The sequence below is a fragment of the Trichosurus vulpecula genome, chromosome 3, assembly GCF_011100635.1.
Source record: "Trichosurus vulpecula isolate mTriVul1 chromosome 3, mTriVul1.pri, whole genome shotgun sequence".
In the NCBI taxonomy this organism is placed as follows: Eukaryota; Metazoa; Chordata; class Mammalia; order Diprotodontia; family Phalangeridae; genus Trichosurus; species Trichosurus vulpecula.
Genome location: NC_050575.1, coordinates 326,998,601 through 327,020,184, shown reverse-complemented (window position 1 = coordinate 327,020,184; position 21,584 = coordinate 326,998,601). Strand labels below are relative to the sequence as shown.

Genomic DNA, 21,584 nt, shown 5'->3' with positions numbered 1-21,584 from the left:
ATTCTTACCTAGCTCAGTCATTGAATGCGTATGGCCTCAGACAAACTGAGACGTGGGAAAGACTTTAATTTAGAAAGCCCAAGGTAAACTACTGCATCCTGGGCCGCTGTCAGTCATCTTGACCTTTTTCTTGCCACTGGTCTCAGATGATTCGAGAAAATAGCAAGGCTGATGACTTTGTGGAGCTCTGCCTCACTCAAATCCAATTCAAAAGCAAGTGAACATCACCCTTGTGATGTCACTGGTCCGCAAGAATGAAGGACAATCAACAAGAAAATGGTCCTCCTGCTGTAGTATGTATTAATGTCAAAATCCTTATAGTTATGCAATGACATATAAATCACTAATAATTTCTAAAGGAAACTTACTGTCATTTCCCCACCAAAACATTCGGAAGCAAGTTGAGCAGAATCAAAGGGTTTTACTTCAGCATCATTAAATAGATACCTAAAGGCAAGCAAACAGTATTTTCCAATTATCAGTTACTACATTCAAAAATGGGTTGAATTTTCTATATTTAAAACATCTTATTACATCTGTGTGAACAATGTTATGGAGCGATATAGCTAATACAGACAAAATGGCTATTTACATCTTTTTGAACAATGTTATGGAGCAATATATCTATTACAGACAAAATGGCTATTTACAAGATAATCTTCAACCAAATTTCCCTGTTTCTATAGATGTATCTCTCTCTTACTCGTCATAAGAACTGAAAACCTGATAGATCTAACAACTACATGGAAATCTGTAAGAAGACAAATCATCATTTAAAAAAAGGGGGTAGAGGACTATTATTCTCATATCAAATCTGTCTCCTAGGTACTTAAAAAATTTTTATTATAAAATAAAATCACCAATGTGATTATTTCCAAAGATAGTGTAAAAAGACATAAATGATTAAACCATAAATTTCTTGAGGACAAGGACATGTCAACTTACTTTACCTTCCTAGCCTTAGAACCTACTACTTACAAACATATTACTCACTTATTAAATATTTGTAAACTCATACTGAATCAAAATACATAAATTAAACATGATAACTAAAAGAGTAAAAAATTAGAATAAATAGCATTGCCAACTACATATTTCAGTAGTCATCTATCCAACTCCACTGAAATCCAATGACTCATTGAGCATGAAGATAAGGTTCTCAAAACTGGCATGCAAGCATGTCTTGTACTAACTAAGAACAGTTGAAAAGTACAGGCCTGACAACAGAATAGCCATGGCAGTTCATGAATCTGTAAATTAAGGCATGAAAGCATCAGCGGAAGGAATACTCACATGATTAAATTACAGATTCAAAGTGTCAAATATTCCAAAGTTCTAAACTACTAATTAGTCTCGACTTCATCTCCTACTTTTATAGTGGAATTGCTACATGGAAAACTTGAAGAAAACATATAATCCAACTTAATTCAGTCAATAAGCATTTAAGTCCTTACTATGTGTCAAGTACCATGTTAAATACTAGGGATAAAAAAAAGGAAAAACTACCACAGGAAATAACTGAAAGGGTTCTAGAATATATATCTTAGCACCATAAAATATAACTGAAATATCCAATGCTCTTAACTCACCATTTGTTGTTCTTATAAGCATGGGGATTCACTATATCCCTAATGAAGCTGTAATAGTGACCACCATCAGCTGTTCCTGTATGAACTGTTACACCAATCAAATCATACTCATAGCTCTCAGTTTCTTTTCCAAGATTAACTTCTTCCTTAAAACCTGAAATCATTTACATAATAAAAAGGTAATTCATTCCTTTAAGTTTTGGTGTCTTTTAATCATGTATATCACTGACACCAATTTATAAAATTATACCTTTGGTATTCCATAAAATATAATACATTAGTTATAAGTAGTTTATTCAAATGGACACATTCAACTTTCTTGTAATTTTCTAAATACCTATAACCTCATCAATATTATTTTCACATAACAGCAAGGTACATATGCTTATACGTTGCTGTTAATATTAATTTATTATCATATGGCTGTTACACAGTAAATTCTAAAAGAACATATAAATGTTAATATTTTTCTGGTTAACACTCATTATTTTACATAATATCAAATGCGCACACTTTGCCTAGACTTGGAGGATATTAATGTGAACATGGTCAGAAGTACCCTCATATACTTTGGAAAAGCAGTAACAAGTAGATGCTGCCCCTTTAGCCTTAAAAGGAAAATGGAGTGCTTTACTAGTAGCATTAACATTGCTTGAGTCAATAAAAAGCATTTACTGAAGCAGAGCACAAATTGTACGTTAGACATTCTGTGGAGATATGTGAAAATGAAAAAAGAAAATATCATTCCTTCCAACAACAGACTTACAAGCTAACAGGAAACTTGGGTATTTCAAACAGTGGAGAAAGAATTTCAACAGACTGACAAAACTGGATAGCAAAGTGGCAAAAATAGGTTGAAGTCACATAATAAATACAAAATACATTACATGTGGATCACAAAGTTAACCGTGTCTTTCTACCTCGCATGCACATGCAAAATGGGAGAAGTTAGGTGGTGCAAAGGATAGAATGCTGGCCCTGGAGTCAGAAGAACCTGAGTTCTTACTAGCAGTGTGACCCTGGGCAAGTCATTTAACCCTGTTTGCTTCAGTTTCCTCATACGTCAAATGAGCTGGAGAAGGAAATGGCAAACCACTCATACATTTGTCAAGAAAACTCCAAATGGGGTCACAAAAAATGGGGTCACTGAAAAGACGACTAAACAATACTATCTATGTGTATATGAGTTTTTATAAAAGAAAATTAAGAAAAGCTACACATTGGGAAAAAAGTTTATAGTAAAAGTATATCAGAAAAAAAGATTATGTACACATGATGATACAAGTTTATCATGAACAATGAGAAAAAGGAAGAGAAAGAAACTGAGAATTTATACAATATACAACTAGAAATAGTAATATGGAAAAAAGGTCAATTTCACTTTAAAAAATAGTTTGAGAAATCTGCTTGCACCTATTTGGTTAAAATAAATAAAATAAAAAACCCAATGGTCATGGGACCATGGGAGAGGAGAGATACTAATATACTATAAATCTTCTTGCTAATTGGTGGAATTTTTTTTGAAAGCAATCCAAACTATGAAAAAACCCCAGAAAATCTATCATACCTGTTGACTCAGTGAATCTACCTGTTGGGAATATACCCAACTATCTCTACAAAAATATTTGTAGTTTTCTTATTTGTAAATGAAAATGTTCAAAGCCTGGGAGCAGAACAAACTTATATACACTGATTTAATATTAGAAATAATAGAAACATGTGAAAAAGTGCAAAGAAATCAGAAATGTATGAAAAGCATGTGCATACTGTTACAGAGACTATAACAACAAAAAGAAACAAAGATCAGATGTGGATAATGGGTAATCATAAGTTGTTATTATTACTTGTTTATGAATGGCCTCATAATTCAATTTCAGGGATTTGGATGTGCTGGTGCAGGGCAGGCTGGTACCTGGTATAGAGAAGATGTTGGTAACAGCCACAGTTTAGGGGCTAAGAGGAGTCTTAGAATTTGCTTACTCCCATACTATCATTTTACAGATGAAGAAATTGGAGCCAAGAGAGGTTAAAGGATATATGAAGACTCTGGGGGTCAGCACTCTTTCCACTGCTCCATGCTTCTTCGGGAATTAGGAATCAAGACCTCTCAAGTCCCTTGTTACTTTTCACAAGGAACTTTTCCTGACCCACTAGTTATTAGGGCTTGTATCTTCCTTTGCAAATTATCAGGTGTCTTCTTTACAGGTTGTTTTCCCCAGAAAAGCATGCAAGCTCTTTGAGGTAGGGACTGTTTCTCTTCTTGCCTTTCAGTATCCCGGAACCTAGGACAGTGCCTTGCACATATTCAGTACTTAAAAAATGCAAGCTGGGTTTTACCAAGGAATCTGCTTCCCATCTATATAGTTGGCATCAATAAAGCTGTGATAAAGTGCATGGTCAAGTATTTGCAACAGGGTATTACAACTCTTAGGATTAAATTAAGATTCTATCCAACTGACCTTCCTACCCACTCAACCAGGCACGCTGGAGTACCCTGGAGGAGGTGCAAGATCAGCTACACTCAGACCGGGGACAAATCCAGACTTAGGCCTAGATAACTATTTGATTCTCAAAGAGGAACTGGAATATTCTTTGCCACTATTACCTCCAGATTTTCCTTACCATCATGAGGCAGCCTTTCCTCTTTTGAAGTCCACTCAATCAAAATTTTCTGCCGAAATGAAATTAATGTAGCTGTAGCAAACCAACTCCTAGTTCATTCTTGCTTTCTTAAGGAGTTCAGCATCTGACTCACAATCTTCATTTACTTAACTGTTGAATTTAGAGAACTTTAAAACTGACACAGATACTTCCTCCGACTCTTAAATTCCTCAACTTCATTCACTTCACTTCCGTCACACCACAGATCTCACCATGACCCATGTAACAGGAAGTGTTCCACTTCTCTAACTTTGGTATTTCTCTATTTGACCACAATCACCTATCATTCCACTTCTATCTTTTGTCTCACCACTCCTAAACACCTATTTTCTCCATTCTTACTGAGATTCTCAAGTCCTCAATACTCTCTAAGGCAATTACCCCTGTTTTGACTTCATTCCCTTCCTTTCCAATCTCAACCCAAAAGTTAGTCATTTCTACTCTACGTTGTCCTCTGCTCTTGAATTTTTTGACCTTTGTCTTACTGTCGTTCATTCTTGTAAAATCGCAGCATTGGATTAATTTCATTATCTGTTACTCTCGAGCAGCCTCACAGTCTTGCTGAGTAAGTGTATTTCAAAATCCTGTTATCTAACTTTAATTGGGCCCTCACTACAGCAAAAACAGTCCTTTTATTCCTCCCTAAATGATTCCCCAACTCATTCTCCACAAAAGCTATTCCAATTTGTTTCTGTCTTTGTGCCTCACACAACTCTCTCAACTCCTTAGCTGAGGGCCTTTGTCTCTTACTTTGTTGAGAAAACTGAGTCAGTTTTCCATCATTCCTTCTATCTCAAAAACCCTTGAAATTATCCCCCCAGCAACTTTCCACCAGGCTCTAACAAAAAGGAGTGGATGGCTTTTTTCCTCAACAAGGCCACACCTCCATCCATCTTCTCTAGCAGATGGCATCCTCAATCATTTGCCCTCTGTTTCTTACCCATATAATGCTTTTCCTATCTACTGCATTCAAACATGCTCAAAGCTTGCCAATTCTTAAAAAACCTTGAAAAGGCCATTATAAACTCTCTGGGCTTTCCTTTTAAAGCTCTTTTCTTTCTCTCAGTCAAACTCATTGAAAACTGTCAACAGTCACTACTTCAACTTTCTGTCCTTTTACTCAAGCATACAACTAAAACTACTTAATCCAAAGTAACCAATGATCTCTTAATTAACAAATGTAATGGTGTTTTCACTGTCTTTCTTCACCTATCTGCTGCATTTGACACTGTTAACCATACTTTCCTCTCTTGGTTTTCAGGACCCTACTTTCTCCTGATTCTCACCTCTTTGTCTTTTGCTGGATCATCACCCATTATCACAGCCAATACTCTGGGTATTCCGGATGGTTCTTTCCTAGGCCCTCTTCTCTTCTCCCACTGTCTCTCTTGTTATCAGCACCCATAGATTTAGTTAACATCTCTAGGTAGATGACTCCTAGAATTGTATAGACCCAATTCCAGTGTTTCCACTTATCTTCTGTTCCACATCAACAGTTGTATGCTGGATATTTCAAACTGATGTCCAAGAGACATCTTAAACACATGATGAAAACCAAACAGGTTATTCTCTCCCTCACCCCCTCCTCTGTCAAATGGTCTTCCTTCTGGTCTTGCAGGCTTATAACTTATTATTAATACCTCACTCTCTTCCTAGTATTGTGCCTGAATAATTGTAGGTGCTCAATAAAAGCATATTTATTGATTTATAAACAAGAACGTTCAACTCATATTCAACTTAGTCTCCTTAAAGACACAAATAACCTTTTCCTTTTTGAAAAAGAATTACCATTTTGGAATTGTCTAGTCTAGAATTAGCACGTAATTATTAAGGGAAAACAATTTAAATGGCAATTACCTTCTTTTCTGTCACACTTGCCCATGAGGAAATCTTCCGTATAAGGAGTCATATCCAAACGTAAAGGAAATGAAAAGTGTGTATTTACTTTCTCCTTCATCATGGTAACCATATTAAATGTATATCTCATTGTATTGAAACTCAAGATGCGAGGTAATTTCTTAAAACATGCCCTAAAACAAGATTACAAAATTAATGAATGTGTTAAATACATATTCTTAAAAATTATTTTCCAGCACTTTCATTTTGGATTTAAATTCCTTCTTTAATTATAGTTTGCTTTCAACTGAATGCAAGTAAAATTTACACAGCAATAAAACAAGTCTTCCTAGATAATTCACCATCTGACTCAAGTTTTCCCTAGTTACATAATTCTTGGTGACTTCAACATTTATGTCTTTGCCTTCCTTAATACCACTGACCACTCATTTCCACTCAAAATTAGGTAGCTTGGGTATGTCCTAAACTTCCAACCACAGCATGTGTAAATGTGGTTTTTCCCACTCCCTACTGATTTGCCCTCTCAAACATGGATAATTGCTCACCCAGTCTCAATCAGTACTTTTATACAAATTAGCTTTTCTTTCTGGCCTTCTGCCAACCCATGATCTTACAGCAATTGTACAGAATATTTTTCTACTCATAATAAAACTGCAGAATTCTTGTGCAAGATTATGACTTAGCGATGTGTAGTTCTAGCCTGCTGAAGCAAACAGGGATCTCTTTCATGATCCTTTGATTCTCTAAACACCATCCTTTAAAAAGCAGTGGTAACAAATCATCTTTTCCCTTTATCTCTCAAATTTTACCTTTCTCCCCAAAGTAGAAAGATTTGTTTCATGCTTTGTTGAAAAGTTGAAGGCTACCTGACTTGAATTCCTTCATAAAATAACCCTGATGACTTCCACATAAATATCTCTATAACTTTCCCTTCATCCATCCATACCATGCGGTACATATCACCCTTACTAATTAATGAAAAAGACTGCATGTGTCATGGTATGTGAAGTATTTAGTAAAAGTTTAAATTGGATCATTTATGATGATGTCTACTGAAGGACCCTGATTTCACATTTATTCTCTCCTTTCTTCAGTATATTCAGTCTCATATTCCACTGGATCCTTAGTCTTCATCTTTAAATGTGTTTCCCTATCCTGAGAGGTCCTGATGATATTTTTCCTTTCACTGTCAAAAACAGAAGAGGTCAATACTTGAAGGCCCATTATTCCTTACTTAACTCACTGTAATGTACTTTCATAACCCTGCATTCTACAAAACTACATACAAAGATCCCATAACTATTTTCTTTCTAGTGCGTAGCACATTGTAGGTTCTTCATGAATACTTATTGATAGGATGACAAACCAATAAAATTAATAAGATCATAAATGGAGAAAAATCCAACCCAACCACCTAATTTTACAGATGTGGAAGTGGAGGCCTAGAGATGAAATGACTTTCACAACATCACAGAGATACTAAGAAGCAGAACAAGGATTTTAACCCAGGCACCCCTACTCCTTCTACTATGATATGCTGTCCACTTCTATTTGTCTTTCCTCTTTGACCTCTTGTAATATTAATTAAGGTGGGACTTTTTTTTCACTGTTTTCTCTTTTAGAATGCTAAAGTAATCAAGTACCTTTGATTAAGTCTTACTAGGTGCAAATCCCCAGGCCCACACCCTTTTGCTGATTAGGGGTGAAGCCTAAGAAGGGGATATATACTCAGTGGATAGCATTTTGTTTGAGGATCTCACTCACTGGAAGAGTGTTGATGTGAAGACTCTGGGTGGCTGCTGGAGCCCCCCAGTTTTGAAGAAAACCCAGATGTTGGTGCTTCTCTTTTTGGTAACTACGTATGTGATGTCTTGATCGGACAAAACATGTCTGTTGAATTGTATTATTTAATCTGTTGATATTTTCTTTTTGTAATTTCCATTTGTATTCACTGTGAAGCTCAGGGTGCTGGCCTTTCCCCCTGAACTAAGTGAATGATATATGTATGTTTGATTAAAGTGAGATTGTTAACCCCTTAAAGTTGCTTTCCTTAGAAAAGGAGATCAAAGAACCTGTGCTAGCAACTCTTGTTGCTGGTCTTGCTGGGTCTTATACTTCAGCAGTAACTGCTAGCCACATTGTAGTTACACCTGTGTGGGGCATCTGACACTGATAACCTTTCTTTAGTCAGATTTTGTAGCACTACACTACTTGTCTAAATCCTATCTTCTCTTTTATCTACAATTCCTTCCATGCGCTCCTTCCCACTCCCAAATCAGGACATTTTTCCAGGGATTGGCTCTCATTCCTCAGTTCCTATTGTTCTCCATTTTCTTTCTCAGAAATTTACTTTATTCTTTTGGCATCAATTATCATGAGCAGGAGATAAAATTCCTCTTACACAACTCTGGTGCTGGAATGAAGGTACACATCCATTTTCATATTAAAGATGAAGATACTGAAGCCCAGATAACTTACTTGGGTCTTAGCTTCTTTCTAGAAGCAATAATGGTGCCTGGAACATGGTAGGCTTTTCAATAGTTGATTGTTAATCTGTAAAACTAGCAGCTTAGACAAGATAACCTCTAGGATCCTTTCAACCTCTAAATCTATGATCTTATTATCTTAACTTCTACTAGACAGATACTTAATGACAGAATAAGAGCTACAAGTTAGGTTTCTGGATTCCCAATCCATTCTTCTTCTTTTGCTGCACTGTACTGCCTGCAAATTACATTTCTAATGGCGTTGTCTGTAGTTCTTTCATAATTTGGCTACTCTAACATCTTATTTTCCATCTTTCCTCATTGTAATCAATAACTGTCCTCACTAGTTTATTACCTAACCCTCAAAAATGGAGTTCTCTTCTCTTGCTCAAGCTACAGCTTTTGCCTCAAATGAGTCTTCTCTTCCCATCTACGCTTCACCCTTCCTTTACAGTTTACCTACAGTCCCACTGGAAAGATTAATCCTATATTAATCTCTCCTGTTTCTGAACAACCTCAGAAACTATTGTCAATATCACTCTTTTGGGCACTCTTTTGTACACTGTTATTCAAATGCTTTAGATGTGTTTCCTATTTGTTCAGTTAGACTACAAATTCATTAAGAGCTTGAAGCATGTTTTCTACTTATTTTCATCCACATAGTGCCAAAGACAGTGCCATTTAAGTAACAGCTACTCAATAAATAAGTGCTGAACTGAATTGGGAGAAGAAAGTGTTAAAAAAAAAAAACAAAGATAAAATTAGACTGGAAAATATTTACATCAAATTGTAGCAGTTAACTTCAATATGAAGGAAAATTTTTGCAACCACAATGTAGGACAAATTAAATGAATCTTAGAAAAAATATAATGTATATCACAGATTAAAGAAAATCCAAAAGAAGGATTTATATATGTGTAAGCAGGTATTATTTTATAGCAAAGCTAATCTATTTTAAAGGGACAACATGTATACAACAAGAAAACAAGGAGGAGGTAAGGTAGTTTTATTTAAATCGCCAGGAATTAAGTATTTTAGGAAAAGGTTAAAGGGTAAGAATGATGACAATCAAAACATACTTAATAAAAAAGGAAGGGATTTAAAAAAAACAATAAGCTTTAAAGAGGCATATTAAAGAACTCAGATACTACCACTGTATTCAACGGTTAATGAACTTGTTATTAGGAAAAAATAAAGAAGGACAACAAATAATTTCCTTTGGAAAAAAAGAAAGTAATAATATTGAAAACAAAAAGTGAAAATGGAATTAACAGAAAAAAAAATGCACCAGTTTATATAAGATATTCCTTAAAAATGAGTTGATGAGTAAAGGTTCAAATTAAACTGGCTATTACCCATAATTTCCAGGTAACATCTATGAGTCCTTAAACAGATATCATTACAATTCATTTTTCTTTCTTTTCTATGTTGTTAATGACTTCCTAATGATCTCTGTTCAAAATGGCAAATTTCAAAATTTCATACCTGAGTTGGAAAAAAACAATTCATGAAAAGGATGAGAAACTGAAGCTAGTGGTTCATCTACAAAGGTTCTAGGGCTTTTAGTGGATGGCAAGCTCAACAATGAGATAACAGCAGCCAAGAAAGCTAACAGGATCTAAGGCAACATTAACAGAAGCACAGGGTCAAACTAGGGAAAATAACACAACCTTGTATTCTGTCCTGCTCAGACATCTGGATTCTCATTTTCTGAGTGACACATTTTAGAAAGAAAATTAAGGAACTGAAGAGTATCTATTGAACAACTGGGATGGTGAAAGGCTTTAAGTTCATGTCATATGAGAATCAGTTACAGGAATATTTAGCCTACAGTTGAGACTATTTATAGGGGGAATACGAGAGGTGTCTTTAAATATCTGAAGGATTATCAGAAGGAAGAAAAAATAGGCTTGTACCTATTCTAAAAGGAAAGAATGAGGAGTAAATAATGGGTAGAAGTTAAGAGTCATATCCAATAAGCTGGTAAGTTATGCTGTTTCTACATCCAAAATGTTTCACAAAAGACCCCTTTCTCTCTACTCCAATAGTTAAGACCTGAATCAGTCATCCAGGATATTTTACAACTCCTGCCTCAAATCTTTTCTACTCACTCTACTCTGCCAAAGTGATTACATAGTTAGACACAGATCTGATTGTGCTCTTCCCTTAGAAAACTGATATGGCTCCTTACTGCCTCTAAGTTAAAAATTAAACCCATCCAATTTCCTTTTCAATCCCTTCACAACCTGGTCCCAACCTATCTTTATAGCTTCAGTGTACATTAATTCCCCCTCCTATACTCTGTGATAGTCAAACTAGCCTTTTATCTACCCTTCACACATGGAACCCCATTTCTCACCACTTTAAAAAAAATACACATTGTACCCCAAACCTTTCTATCCTAACCTCTACCTAACAGAATCACTCTTTTCAATATATAACTCAAACACCATCTTTTACATGGAATCTTTACTGATCCTCTTAACTGCTACTGCCCTAATACATACATACATACTACCTTGTATTTTTCTCTTTATAATTATTCTGCATATATTTACATATGTATTTCTCATCTCCCATTAGAATGTGAGCTTGAATGTTTAGATTATTTCATTCTAGTCTCTACATGCAGTCTCAAGGACAGTGTCTGTCACATAGTTAGGCACTTAATAAATGCTTATTGAGGCAAATCTGTGCTTAATTTAGGGGAACTTTTTTAAACCAGCATTACCCAAAATGAAATGGAATGCCGCAAGAGTTAGTACATTATACCTCACTGGAGGTCTTCAAGTAAAAGTTGGATGAATATTTGTTGGGAATTCAGAAGACTGTTTTCTAGGTGTGACCTGAACAAGTTAGCCTCTAAGATGCCTTCCAATTATGAGATCCTATAATACAGTAAACATTAAAAAAATGTAAACTGACTTTTTTTCATAAACGCACCTTTTTTCAGCTCTTACTTTCTTTCCACAATGAGAACAAGTATACATGTTGTCGCCTTCTAATGTATCTTTAATAGTTACTTCATCAAGAGATTCCTGTGTAAATAAATGATATAAATGACTTTGTATTATTATTCACAAAAAAAACCATACTGGTTAATTTTTTAATGTTTTAGAAAAGGCAGCTTCCAAAGGGAAACACTCAGCATTTTGAATGAGAATTTTCTTTTTCTTTTTTCATTCCTGTGAGACTGGTGTATTACTTTTTGAATCTTCATAGGGGACAAGTACCTACCACAAATACCAGTGAAAGAGTTGCATCACTAAAATGTAAAGCAGTGATTCTAAAACTGCATTTCTCTCAAGACCTAAAACACTTATTGTAGTAGAACTGAATATGCATAAAGAAAGAGGCTTTATTTAGCCCAGTGGACCACAGGTCCCAACAACTTCTCTTCTGAACCCTCTCTCTTATTGGATGCTTGGGATTTTCTACACCATCCATCTTGGTCAAGGGGTTAGGAAAGAGTAATGTTCCAAGGTAGCAGGCTAATAAAGAAGGTGAGGAATTTAATTTCTGAAACTATTCTTCATGCCCAATACCCCCAAGCTCCAAAACTTTTCTTGTCCAAATATCCCAGAGCAAGCTTCCACCACTCTCCTGAGGTGCTATGATAAAATATACAAAGTGGCCCGCGTCTTTCTTCTCCAAAATGTGTATGTTACTCTTCAGTAAAGAAACTTTCCTTTATATGTTCTAAACAAAGAAGTGGTCTGAGTTAAAGAAGGGAAAAAATGAGTTAAGGGACTAGGTAGAAGCCATGTTAAAAGCTAAGAAACAGAATGCATGCCGTTGTGGGGTGGGGGAAGGGGAGAGATGGGGAGAAAATGTTGAACTCAAAATCTTGTAGAAGTAAATGCTGAAAACTAAAATAGATAAATTAAAATGCGAACACCCCCCTAAAAAAGTAAGAAACATTTGTTCCAGAGGGTGAAAGTGGTGGGAGGAGAAATGGAAGAAGCAAATCCTTGGATCCATGGAAGAAAAGTCAAAGGGAATGCTAAGTGACCTAGCTTAGGATAGACAAAGATTACAAGGGTTTAAAACTGCAGGAAGTAGGCCCAGTCCCTACACCTCCTCTAGAATTTCAGCCCACTTCTCCTCACCGCTTCTGATTAGGCTCTCACCAGTAGCTTGGATCTAATGGGAAACCTCACTCTTGCTGCCTGGCAAGCAGGTAGCCTTGAAGTCACCATTCCCTTTGCAAGGATGGGGACAAAAATGTTTCTAAAATCCGAAGTGAGAATTGTGAATACATTTTCCAATAGAAACACTCTTACATTGAGTAATTTTGTCCTGTGGTACTTATAGTTCTAAATCAATATTGTGCACTGATCTAGGGATCTGAACACTAAGTATATTTTTGTGGGAAAGGGAATTTTAAATAATAAACAACTAATTTATATAAATAAACTTTTAGAACATAACCTGTCTGAAAGTTAAAGATTGTCTTCATACAGTGACAGAGCTTAATAATTTCTTAAAACTGTAGCTGGCATCACTCACGTAAATGTTCTTCATATCAGCCACCTGGCATCTCACAGTATAGAATTCTTCAGCAGTCTGACTGACATGTTCACAATCCTGACCAAGTAATAATAGTTTAAAAAAAAAAGGTCAGTAATTTATTCATAGAACCTAAACGAGAAGTTATTAACTGTGGAAAAATGACAAAATACTTACCAATGAGACAACATTGTTTGTAATGACACCACCAAACAAACTTTTCACTGTATTCTTCTAGAAAATAAATGCAAAAAAGTCAGAAATACAAATTTGAACAAATCTATACATTTCAAAGGACCTTACTATTATTCAGATATCTACCAGTTCTGGAGACATTTCTTCAATTTTTGTTATCAAATCAGTGAAGAATTCTGTCATGTCTTTTTGTTCACCAGTATTCAGTGGTTGTTTATCCATCGTGTAAGTTTTGCAGAAAGGTCTAGGATTGTAAGCTTTGCACTCACTTTCCTAAAAAGAACATGAAATAAATCTAGATAAGGAACATACTATCTACAAATACATTCTACATCATGTATTTACTTACTTTTTTAGGCTATAAGTTATTAGTCACAGTTAACAATCATACCATTCTAAAAGTAAATCAAACAATAAACATAAAGGAAATCTTACATTTTTCTCTACAGAAGGGAAAGGAGCTGAGAAACCATCTAATACCAACATTATTTAAAGCAGGGAACCCTTCCGTGATTTCACAGGCAAATGTTCATCCAGACTGCTTGAAAAGGTCCACCAAGGGAGGAAGGCATTATCTCTCCAAATGGGCAATTTCACACGAGGCCTATTTTATTCTTAAGTTGTTTTTTCATTTATTAAGCCAACATTTGACTATCTGAAGCATCTACCACTGCTGCTAATTTTACTTTCTGGTATTATCTTTTCTTGGTGAGCTGTTATCTCATTTAAACTTCACATCAACCCTATGAGGTAGGTGCTATTATTGTCTCCACAGGTAATGCATGTCAAAATTAGGCCTTGAACCCAGTCTTCTACTATCAAGGACATCTCCCAATGTCCTACCTGACAGGGACACAATGTTCTCTAAATGTGACCAGGGCAGAGTAAGAAGGAATCAAAATCTCTGTTATTCAAAACACTAGGCACTATGACGGAGTCAAAGAAGCACTGCCCCAGAACAGATGAGGATCTGAATTTTGGCCATCTACAAGCTACAGGAAAAAGCAAGCTGCCAAACATGGTTCCCCATATGTGAAAGAAGGGTAAAAACCTCATGTGTTATGATGATTCAGTGAGATAATGTGTAAATCACTCTATAAATCTTATACTAATACATAAATTTAAGCCATGATTATTGAAATCATCAAATCATTTGCATATTAACTGCTGTCTGGCAAGCCTTCCCTTACCTTGAATTAATAAAGGAGATTTTTAGATCCAAGTGTGGGACTTTACATGCCTTACTAAATTTAACAAAGGAAGTTAGGTGGTATAGAGAGACAGCTGAGCCTGACATGAGAAAGATGTGAACTCAAAATCTGGCCTCAGACACTTACTAGCTGTGTGATCCTGGGAAAGTCACTTAACCACAGTTTCCACACATCTGTAATGTAGGGAAAATAATACTACCAACAACCCAGGCATATTGTGAGGATTGAATTAGGTATCTATAAAGCACTTAAGCACATACTAGGTGTTTAATAAATGCCTGTTCCCTTTTCCCACGTAAATTTCATCCTACTATCGATGAGGCCTCTGCAGATATTTTTACATTTAGAGTCTATCTTTCAACATGTTGGTAATTTCTTCTATCTTTAATCTAAATATTCTGGATTAAATTTCACAGGCAGTTGAGTGTAGGCAGCTATTTAGACACCAGAAATAGGACGATGAAAGTAGTGGTACTGTAGTATCTGTCTGGCAAAGAGATACAGACTACAAGCAGAGAGCTCCCAAATAACGAAGGCCTAAAAGGTAATGGGAATGCAGGAATGCATGGATACGCAGTAATGCAGGAATAATGCAAGAAATTAGAGCTATTCTCTAAGAAGAATCACATTGGACCAGTAATGTGACAGGAGTCACTAGTGGTATAGATGATAGAGTCTGAATGAAGGGGATTGATGAGTTCAGGTGTAGACATACTGATTTTGAGGTAAGAGAAGGACATTTCATTAGTTCTATAGAGCTGATTTTTGAGACTTACCATTAAATATGTAAACATTTTCTGAAGCTCCAAAAGAGTAGTCTTATGCTTTATATCTTCCGAATACTAGAAAACAAAATGAGAATTAACTTTCTGTTGATCAACACCATAAAATTCTTGCTTAAAAAGTTAATATACAGAAAATCTTTGATTTGCTCAGTATGGTAACTCCCTTCCAGCACATTATCTCTCATACCGAAAATGTATCAGTGACAACTAGAGGGAATACTTTTTACATAAAGAAGGTATCAGAAGAGTAGTATTTCTGTGCCAGAAACTATATATAGTCTAATTGTCTAAAGGCATGAAAACGGGGGGAAAAATCCACGTCTGGATTAGACCCTTTCCTGTTTAGAATATACAGATTAAAATAACAAAATGGTAAGGGTGCAGCTATCATAATCAAATTGGGAAAGTAACTGATTGATACAATGTTAAATCCACATACTTCCTGAGTGGTGATTTTAACTCTAGTTTTTCCATAAATGTACCTGATTAGTTTATTTTCAAGGGACACTACACAGTGAGATCTCAGTAATAGTGATTACTTTTGTATAAATTTTTATTCCCTTCCTGTACTTTTAAAACACTTCATTACAAAGATAGTTTTATTCCTTTAATTGGTCATGCATTTGCTTCTCTATCTTCTCTAATACTCAATCTTTTAATCTAATGATGCCTTTTATAATACTTACAATCCTGCCCAGATTTTCCCATTCTTAAGAAATATAATTCTTTACCCTGAAATTCTCCTATTTCTTTCTTCCCTTTAACTGACAAACTGTGCTCAAAAGCTGTCCATAGTCACTGCTTTCATTTTTCACCTACTATTTTACTCCAATGTAGATTTTGACAGATTCCATATTGAGTACCACCCCCATCCCCTCCAAAAGAGAAAAGCCACACGTACCTTTGCAGTAAAAATGGCTTGTCTAGCCTCAGGTATCATATAGAGTTGTTGAATAGTGGAAGCCAAATAACAAGTGGCTCCAAGATTAGTTAGACCAACAAATCTACATTCTGCTCGAACATCATCATGAGGCCAATAGTCCCATTTGTAAGGGGCATGGGATGCTGGGTGGAGGGAGGAAATTACAAAATAATCTAAATTAGCTTAAAAACTTGACAGAATAAAACAGCATGCCATAATACTTTCCTAATAGCAGCATGGGACTGCTTTCAATTATTTACCTATCACATATAAAATACTTTCACTTCTGACAAGCGTTAAAAATGAGATTAAAATGGTCCATGAAATGAAAGGCAGTATCTTTAATATATTGAAAAAGTTAATAGTTTGGTTTTTACCTAATACCTTTTATATACCTATACCAAGCACTTATAAAGATGTGTCATTCTCCTACATAGATCTATTATTACTTGTAGTAGATGAAAATTTTTTCCTAACAGCATCACATCTAAGCAACTCTACGCATTTGGACAATAACTCTAAAAATTAAACATGAGCAACCATACTTACATTGCATATGTTGGGCCATTACCCAGTTGTGTAGAAGCCTGTAGTTCTCAACTGACCCTTTTACCATTTCTACTAACAAATCATAAGCAGCAGCTCTTGAAGAATGAGATTTGCACTTTGGCTGTTGTCGATCTTTTAAACTTGGAAGCAAGAAGAGCAAATTGAAGATGTCTCTTAGAAATTCCTGGGGGGGAAAGCATTTCACTGAGTGGGTATGCTAACAAAAGAGCTTTAATTTATTAAACAAATATTATGATTAGTGATTTCAAAGAATCAGTTTTTAAATATTAAAATTTCCTAATACTTGGCTTACAAAAAAAATTGAAATTGAAAAAGCCTACTTTTTCTGAAGACTAAAATAAAACTATTAAAAACTTAAAATACACCCTCATCGCTTTACACAAATTTTTAACCGGGAATTAAAAACTCTCCACAATCTGTAATAACCCTGTTTTTCTAGTCAAATAACTAGCAATGTTCTCTAGTATGGAATGTATGTTCCAGCAAAATTAGACTGCTCCCTATTCCCCCAACTCCATATTCTTTCTTCTGCCTCCAGGTATTTGCACAAGTTCTCCCTGAAGGAATGTAGTCCTTCCTTTAGCTCTAATTCTCAGAATCCTTCTTGGCAGCTAGGTGGTCCAGTTAAGAGCCCTGGGCCTAGAAGTCAGGATGAACTGAGATCAAATCCAGTCTCAATCACTTAATAACCATGTGATCCTGGGCTAAACACTTCACCTGTCTACCTCAGTTTCCTCATTTTTAAAGTGGGCATAATAACAGCATCTATTTCCCAGAGTTGCTGTGAGGATCAAATAATAAAGTACTAAGCACAGTGCATGGCACATATTAAACATTACATAAATATTAGCTATTATTGTTATTATTATTGTCCTAGTTTCCTGAAAGAAGCTTTCTCTGATGCTCAGTTTTTAATATTCTCTTCTTCCTCAACCGATTTACTGATCTATGGACGTCATCTGTCCAGGAAAAGACAAGATCTCTGGGATAATATCTGCTTCATTTTGTTTTTGTATCCCCACTGCCCAGTGCTGTTCTTTGCACATACTATTCGTTTTAATTGTTTCTTGAACTGCGGGAAGTAGGACCCACTTCCAGACACAAAGCTGGTAGACTAAAACTACCGTCCTTCTGGTTTTTTTTTCTTTTTGGAGGGGGTGGGGGGTGGGGACATGACATATGGGTAACATGGGAAGCTGCCATACATGATTTCTAATGGGTACTATTTTTCTTGCCCTTTCAATGGATGAAGGATGGGGAGGAAGGAAAGAGAATTGTAAATGAAAGTAAAAGTAGAAAAAATGAAATATATAAGTTCTGGTAAATTACTAAAATTATAATTAGATCATTCATTTTTTTAAAAGAAATATATAATCTAGGACAAATTCTTGAGGTCCCTGTCTACTCAATATCTGTAATACTAACTGGAGAGAAAATGTCAAAATTCACTATGTGTGTGTATTTTTATGTTTTATGCATGATAAATAAAACATGTGTATGTGTGTATATGCGCACACATATACATTATATATTATCAAAAATTAGTTAAGGTTAGAGTTAGGAGTCTACGCTTCAAATCCACTTATTTAGGTTGGGTTTACTATCCAAAGCCATTTGAAGAATCATTAAAAAATACCCAGGGATTATACATGGTAAGGAAAAGAGGAATAAGGGACCATGATAGCAGGACTGATAAAGAGCAAATGGAAATCAATGGCTGATTCAACCACTACAAAACTTATTTTGTAGATCCCTTAGATTCCCTAGGGAACAATATTATCCTACTGGCTAGCTCTGTTGTGTCAGACTGTTAACCTAGAGAGCAGTTAGTTAAAACACCCAGATTCCAAGCCACACCTGACTGAACACTGTCATTGATACCTTGAAAAACTGACCTAAATATTCAAAATGCCTTTCAGAGATTTTATACTAAGACTAATGCTCAGCACAGTGCCTAGAACATAGCGGTAATAAATAAAAAGTTTATTGACTGACTATATGTGATTGACGAAAAGGGGGCTGAAGTTTGAATTAGAAAAACTGGATTTGAATCATGGCTCTGCCCACTCACTACTTGTGTCACTTTATGCAACACAATTGACTACCCTAGAACTCATTTATTCACTTACAAAATGAATGGAGTGCAATACAGAATCTCTGTAGTCTGGGCCAACTCTGAGCACTGTTTGCTTAAGCCTAAAAATGCTTTAAAAGCTCATTAATACATAAAATAAAACTAAACTTTCATACATTTAAGAAAAGATTTTACAATTTAATGCTGACTATTCTACTTATTAATAGTTTTGGTGGGTTGGTACCATCTGGAAAGCTACGAGCTAATAAAACATAAAATTCAAGTAAGCTAAAAAATATTCAATGGTCAGCTCTAGCCAAACATGGCTATTACCCATCCCCAGCACACACTATGAATTCTTCCACCACAACAGCATTTAAGAACTCAAGCAGCTCCCCATGTCACATGATAATTATCATCAAGTATTGAAAGGCTGACAAAGGAGTTACTACCTCACTAAAACTACACATAAACAGCAGAGGAGTAACAGGTAGGGTAAAAGTGGAACACAATGAAATTTAGGAAATAAGCAAAATTTCCCAACCATTAAAACTAACCAAAAGTGGGAAGAGGTAGCCTCTGACACGGTCAGTTTCCCTTCACAGGAGGTCTTCAAAAAATGTACCTTGCACTTATAATTTGTATGTAATTATTTTTTGCACATTTTGCCTACCCTAATAGACTGTAAGCTCCACAAAGGCAGGAATTTTTTCATACTTTTCTCTGTATCCCTTAAACCTAGCAGTGTGCATAGCACATAGCAGGCACTTAATAAATGCTTGTTGACTAATTCAAACTAGACAATCACATTTAAAAGAGGTAACAAAAAGAGATTCTTGCACTTTGTGGACCCCTCCAGCTCTTTAAATTATTTCTCATTCCACCTTAGATAAAATTCTGCCTATTCTGTAAAACCCTTGCATGGCATTTCTTATCACACCTTTCTTGTGTTATTTGTACTGCCCCACTAAGCTGAAGTGCCAGAGACAGGACTCTGCACACAGCATGAGCTTAAAAACTGTTTGTTGAATAGGATGTATTAATTAATTAAAAAAAAAGTGACTTAAATGATTTTTCCTAAGGACCAATCATCTTTAACATTTCTCTTTAATCTAAAACACGTCTTAAACATAAATCTGCTTTTTGACCTTTAAAGTGATCACATTTGATGAAAGAAACAAAATATAGAAGGTCTGGGACTTAGAAAATGTGGATTCAAGTCCCAGTTCTACTACTAACTAAAGGAACCTACATGACAAGTCACTGGAACCTTCTGGGCTCCAGTTTACTCATCTTCATAATAAGAAGGCAGGAATTAACACTTTCTAAGTTCTTTAACCTTTCTACAAGTTTTGACTTAATATTTGCGTTATTCCACACCACTAAAATCACACTCTGACACAGACAGAAATTTTATTGAAAGAATTATATAAACACCAACATGTTTAGTGGCAAAGTAATGAGGAACTTTTTAATAAGCTCTAGAAATTGCTTACTGATGCTACATTAAATCTTAAATCTATTTGGATCCATATAACTTTTGAAAAAATGTAAAAGCCACTAACGTTTCAGATATCTCAATAATGCTTTTTATAATTGTAAAACATCTGGAAAATTAAACATTTCTAAGATAATGCCATAATGAATAAAATACACATATACTCTCTTACAGGTATATGTAATATGTGTATTGTGGTGCATGGAATTCTATATATAATACAAAATACTGCTTTAGGAAATAGAGCCCTACCCGCATAAATCCCTGGCATTTCTATATACTACTAATGAAGACCGATAGCAAGAGATAGGAAAAGAAATTCCATTTTAAACTTCTGTAGACATTACAAAATTTTTGGGAGTCTACCTGCTAAAACAAACCCAGGAACTACATAAACACAATTACAGAACACTTTTCACACAAATAAAGTCAAATCTAAATAACTGAAAAACATCAGTTGCTCATCGTAGGGCCGAGGTAATAAGAAAAATGAAAATTTTACCTAAATTAATTAACTTGCTTAAGGCCATACCAATTAAACTACCAAATAATTATTTTATAGAGCTAGAAAAAAAAATGACGAAATTCATCTGGAAGAACAAAAGGCCCAGAATATAAAAGGAATTAATGAAAAGAAACACTAGGGAGGGGGGCCTAGACATACCAGATCTTAAACTGTATTATAAAGCAGCAGTCATTAAAACTACTCGGTACTAGCTAAGAAATAAGAGTGGTGGATTAATGGAATAGGTTACTTACACAGGACACAGTAGTCAATGACTACAGTAATCTACTGTTTGATAAGCATAAGATTCCAGCTTCTGGAATAAGAACTCACTATTTGACAAAAACTGCTGGGAAAACTGGAAAACAGGAGGGCAAAAACAGGACATAGACCAATATCTCATACCATATACCAAAATGAAGTCCCAATGAGTACACAATTTGGATATAAACGCTGATACTATAAGCAATGTGGGGGAGCAAGGAATAGTTTACTTGGCAGATTTATGGAGAAAAGAAGAATTTATGATCAAACAAGAGATAGAGAGCATTACAAAATGCAAAATGGCTCATTTTGCTTACATTAAATCGAAAAGTTTTTGGTACAAACAAAGCCAAGGCAACCAAGATTAGGAGAGAGGCAGAAAATTAAGAAAGTATTTTTACAACCAGTGTCTCTGATAAAGGACTCATTTCTAAATTATACAGAGAACTGAGTCAAAT

General features: G+C 35.3%; 1 protein-coding gene across 2 annotated transcripts in view; it reads right to left on the bottom strand.

Moving 5' to 3' along the window:
* Window positions 1–21,584, bottom strand: part of USP34 (ubiquitin specific peptidase 34) — a 317,435-nt gene that overhangs the window by 73,665 nt on the left and 222,186 nt on the right. For both annotated transcript variants that reach the window (XM_036750464.1, XM_036750465.1), the window contains 10 exons: window positions 16,765–16,948; window positions 16,195–16,358; window positions 15,285–15,350; window positions 13,424–13,570; window positions 13,280–13,336; window positions 13,103–13,180; window positions 11,537–11,631; window positions 6,108–6,280; window positions 1,590–1,743; window positions 369–447 (listed from right to left, as the gene is read on the bottom strand). In XM_036750464.1, the coding sequence (XP_036606359.1) occupies window positions 369–447; window positions 1,590–1,743; window positions 6,108–6,280; window positions 11,537–11,631; window positions 13,103–13,180; window positions 13,280–13,336; window positions 13,424–13,570; window positions 15,285–15,350; window positions 16,195–16,358; window positions 16,765–16,948 (1,197 nt within the window). The remainder of the gene's footprint in view (window positions 1–368; window positions 448–1,589; window positions 1,744–6,107; window positions 6,281–11,536; window positions 11,632–13,102; window positions 13,181–13,279; window positions 13,337–13,423; window positions 13,571–15,284; window positions 15,351–16,194; window positions 16,359–16,764; window positions 16,949–21,584) is intronic.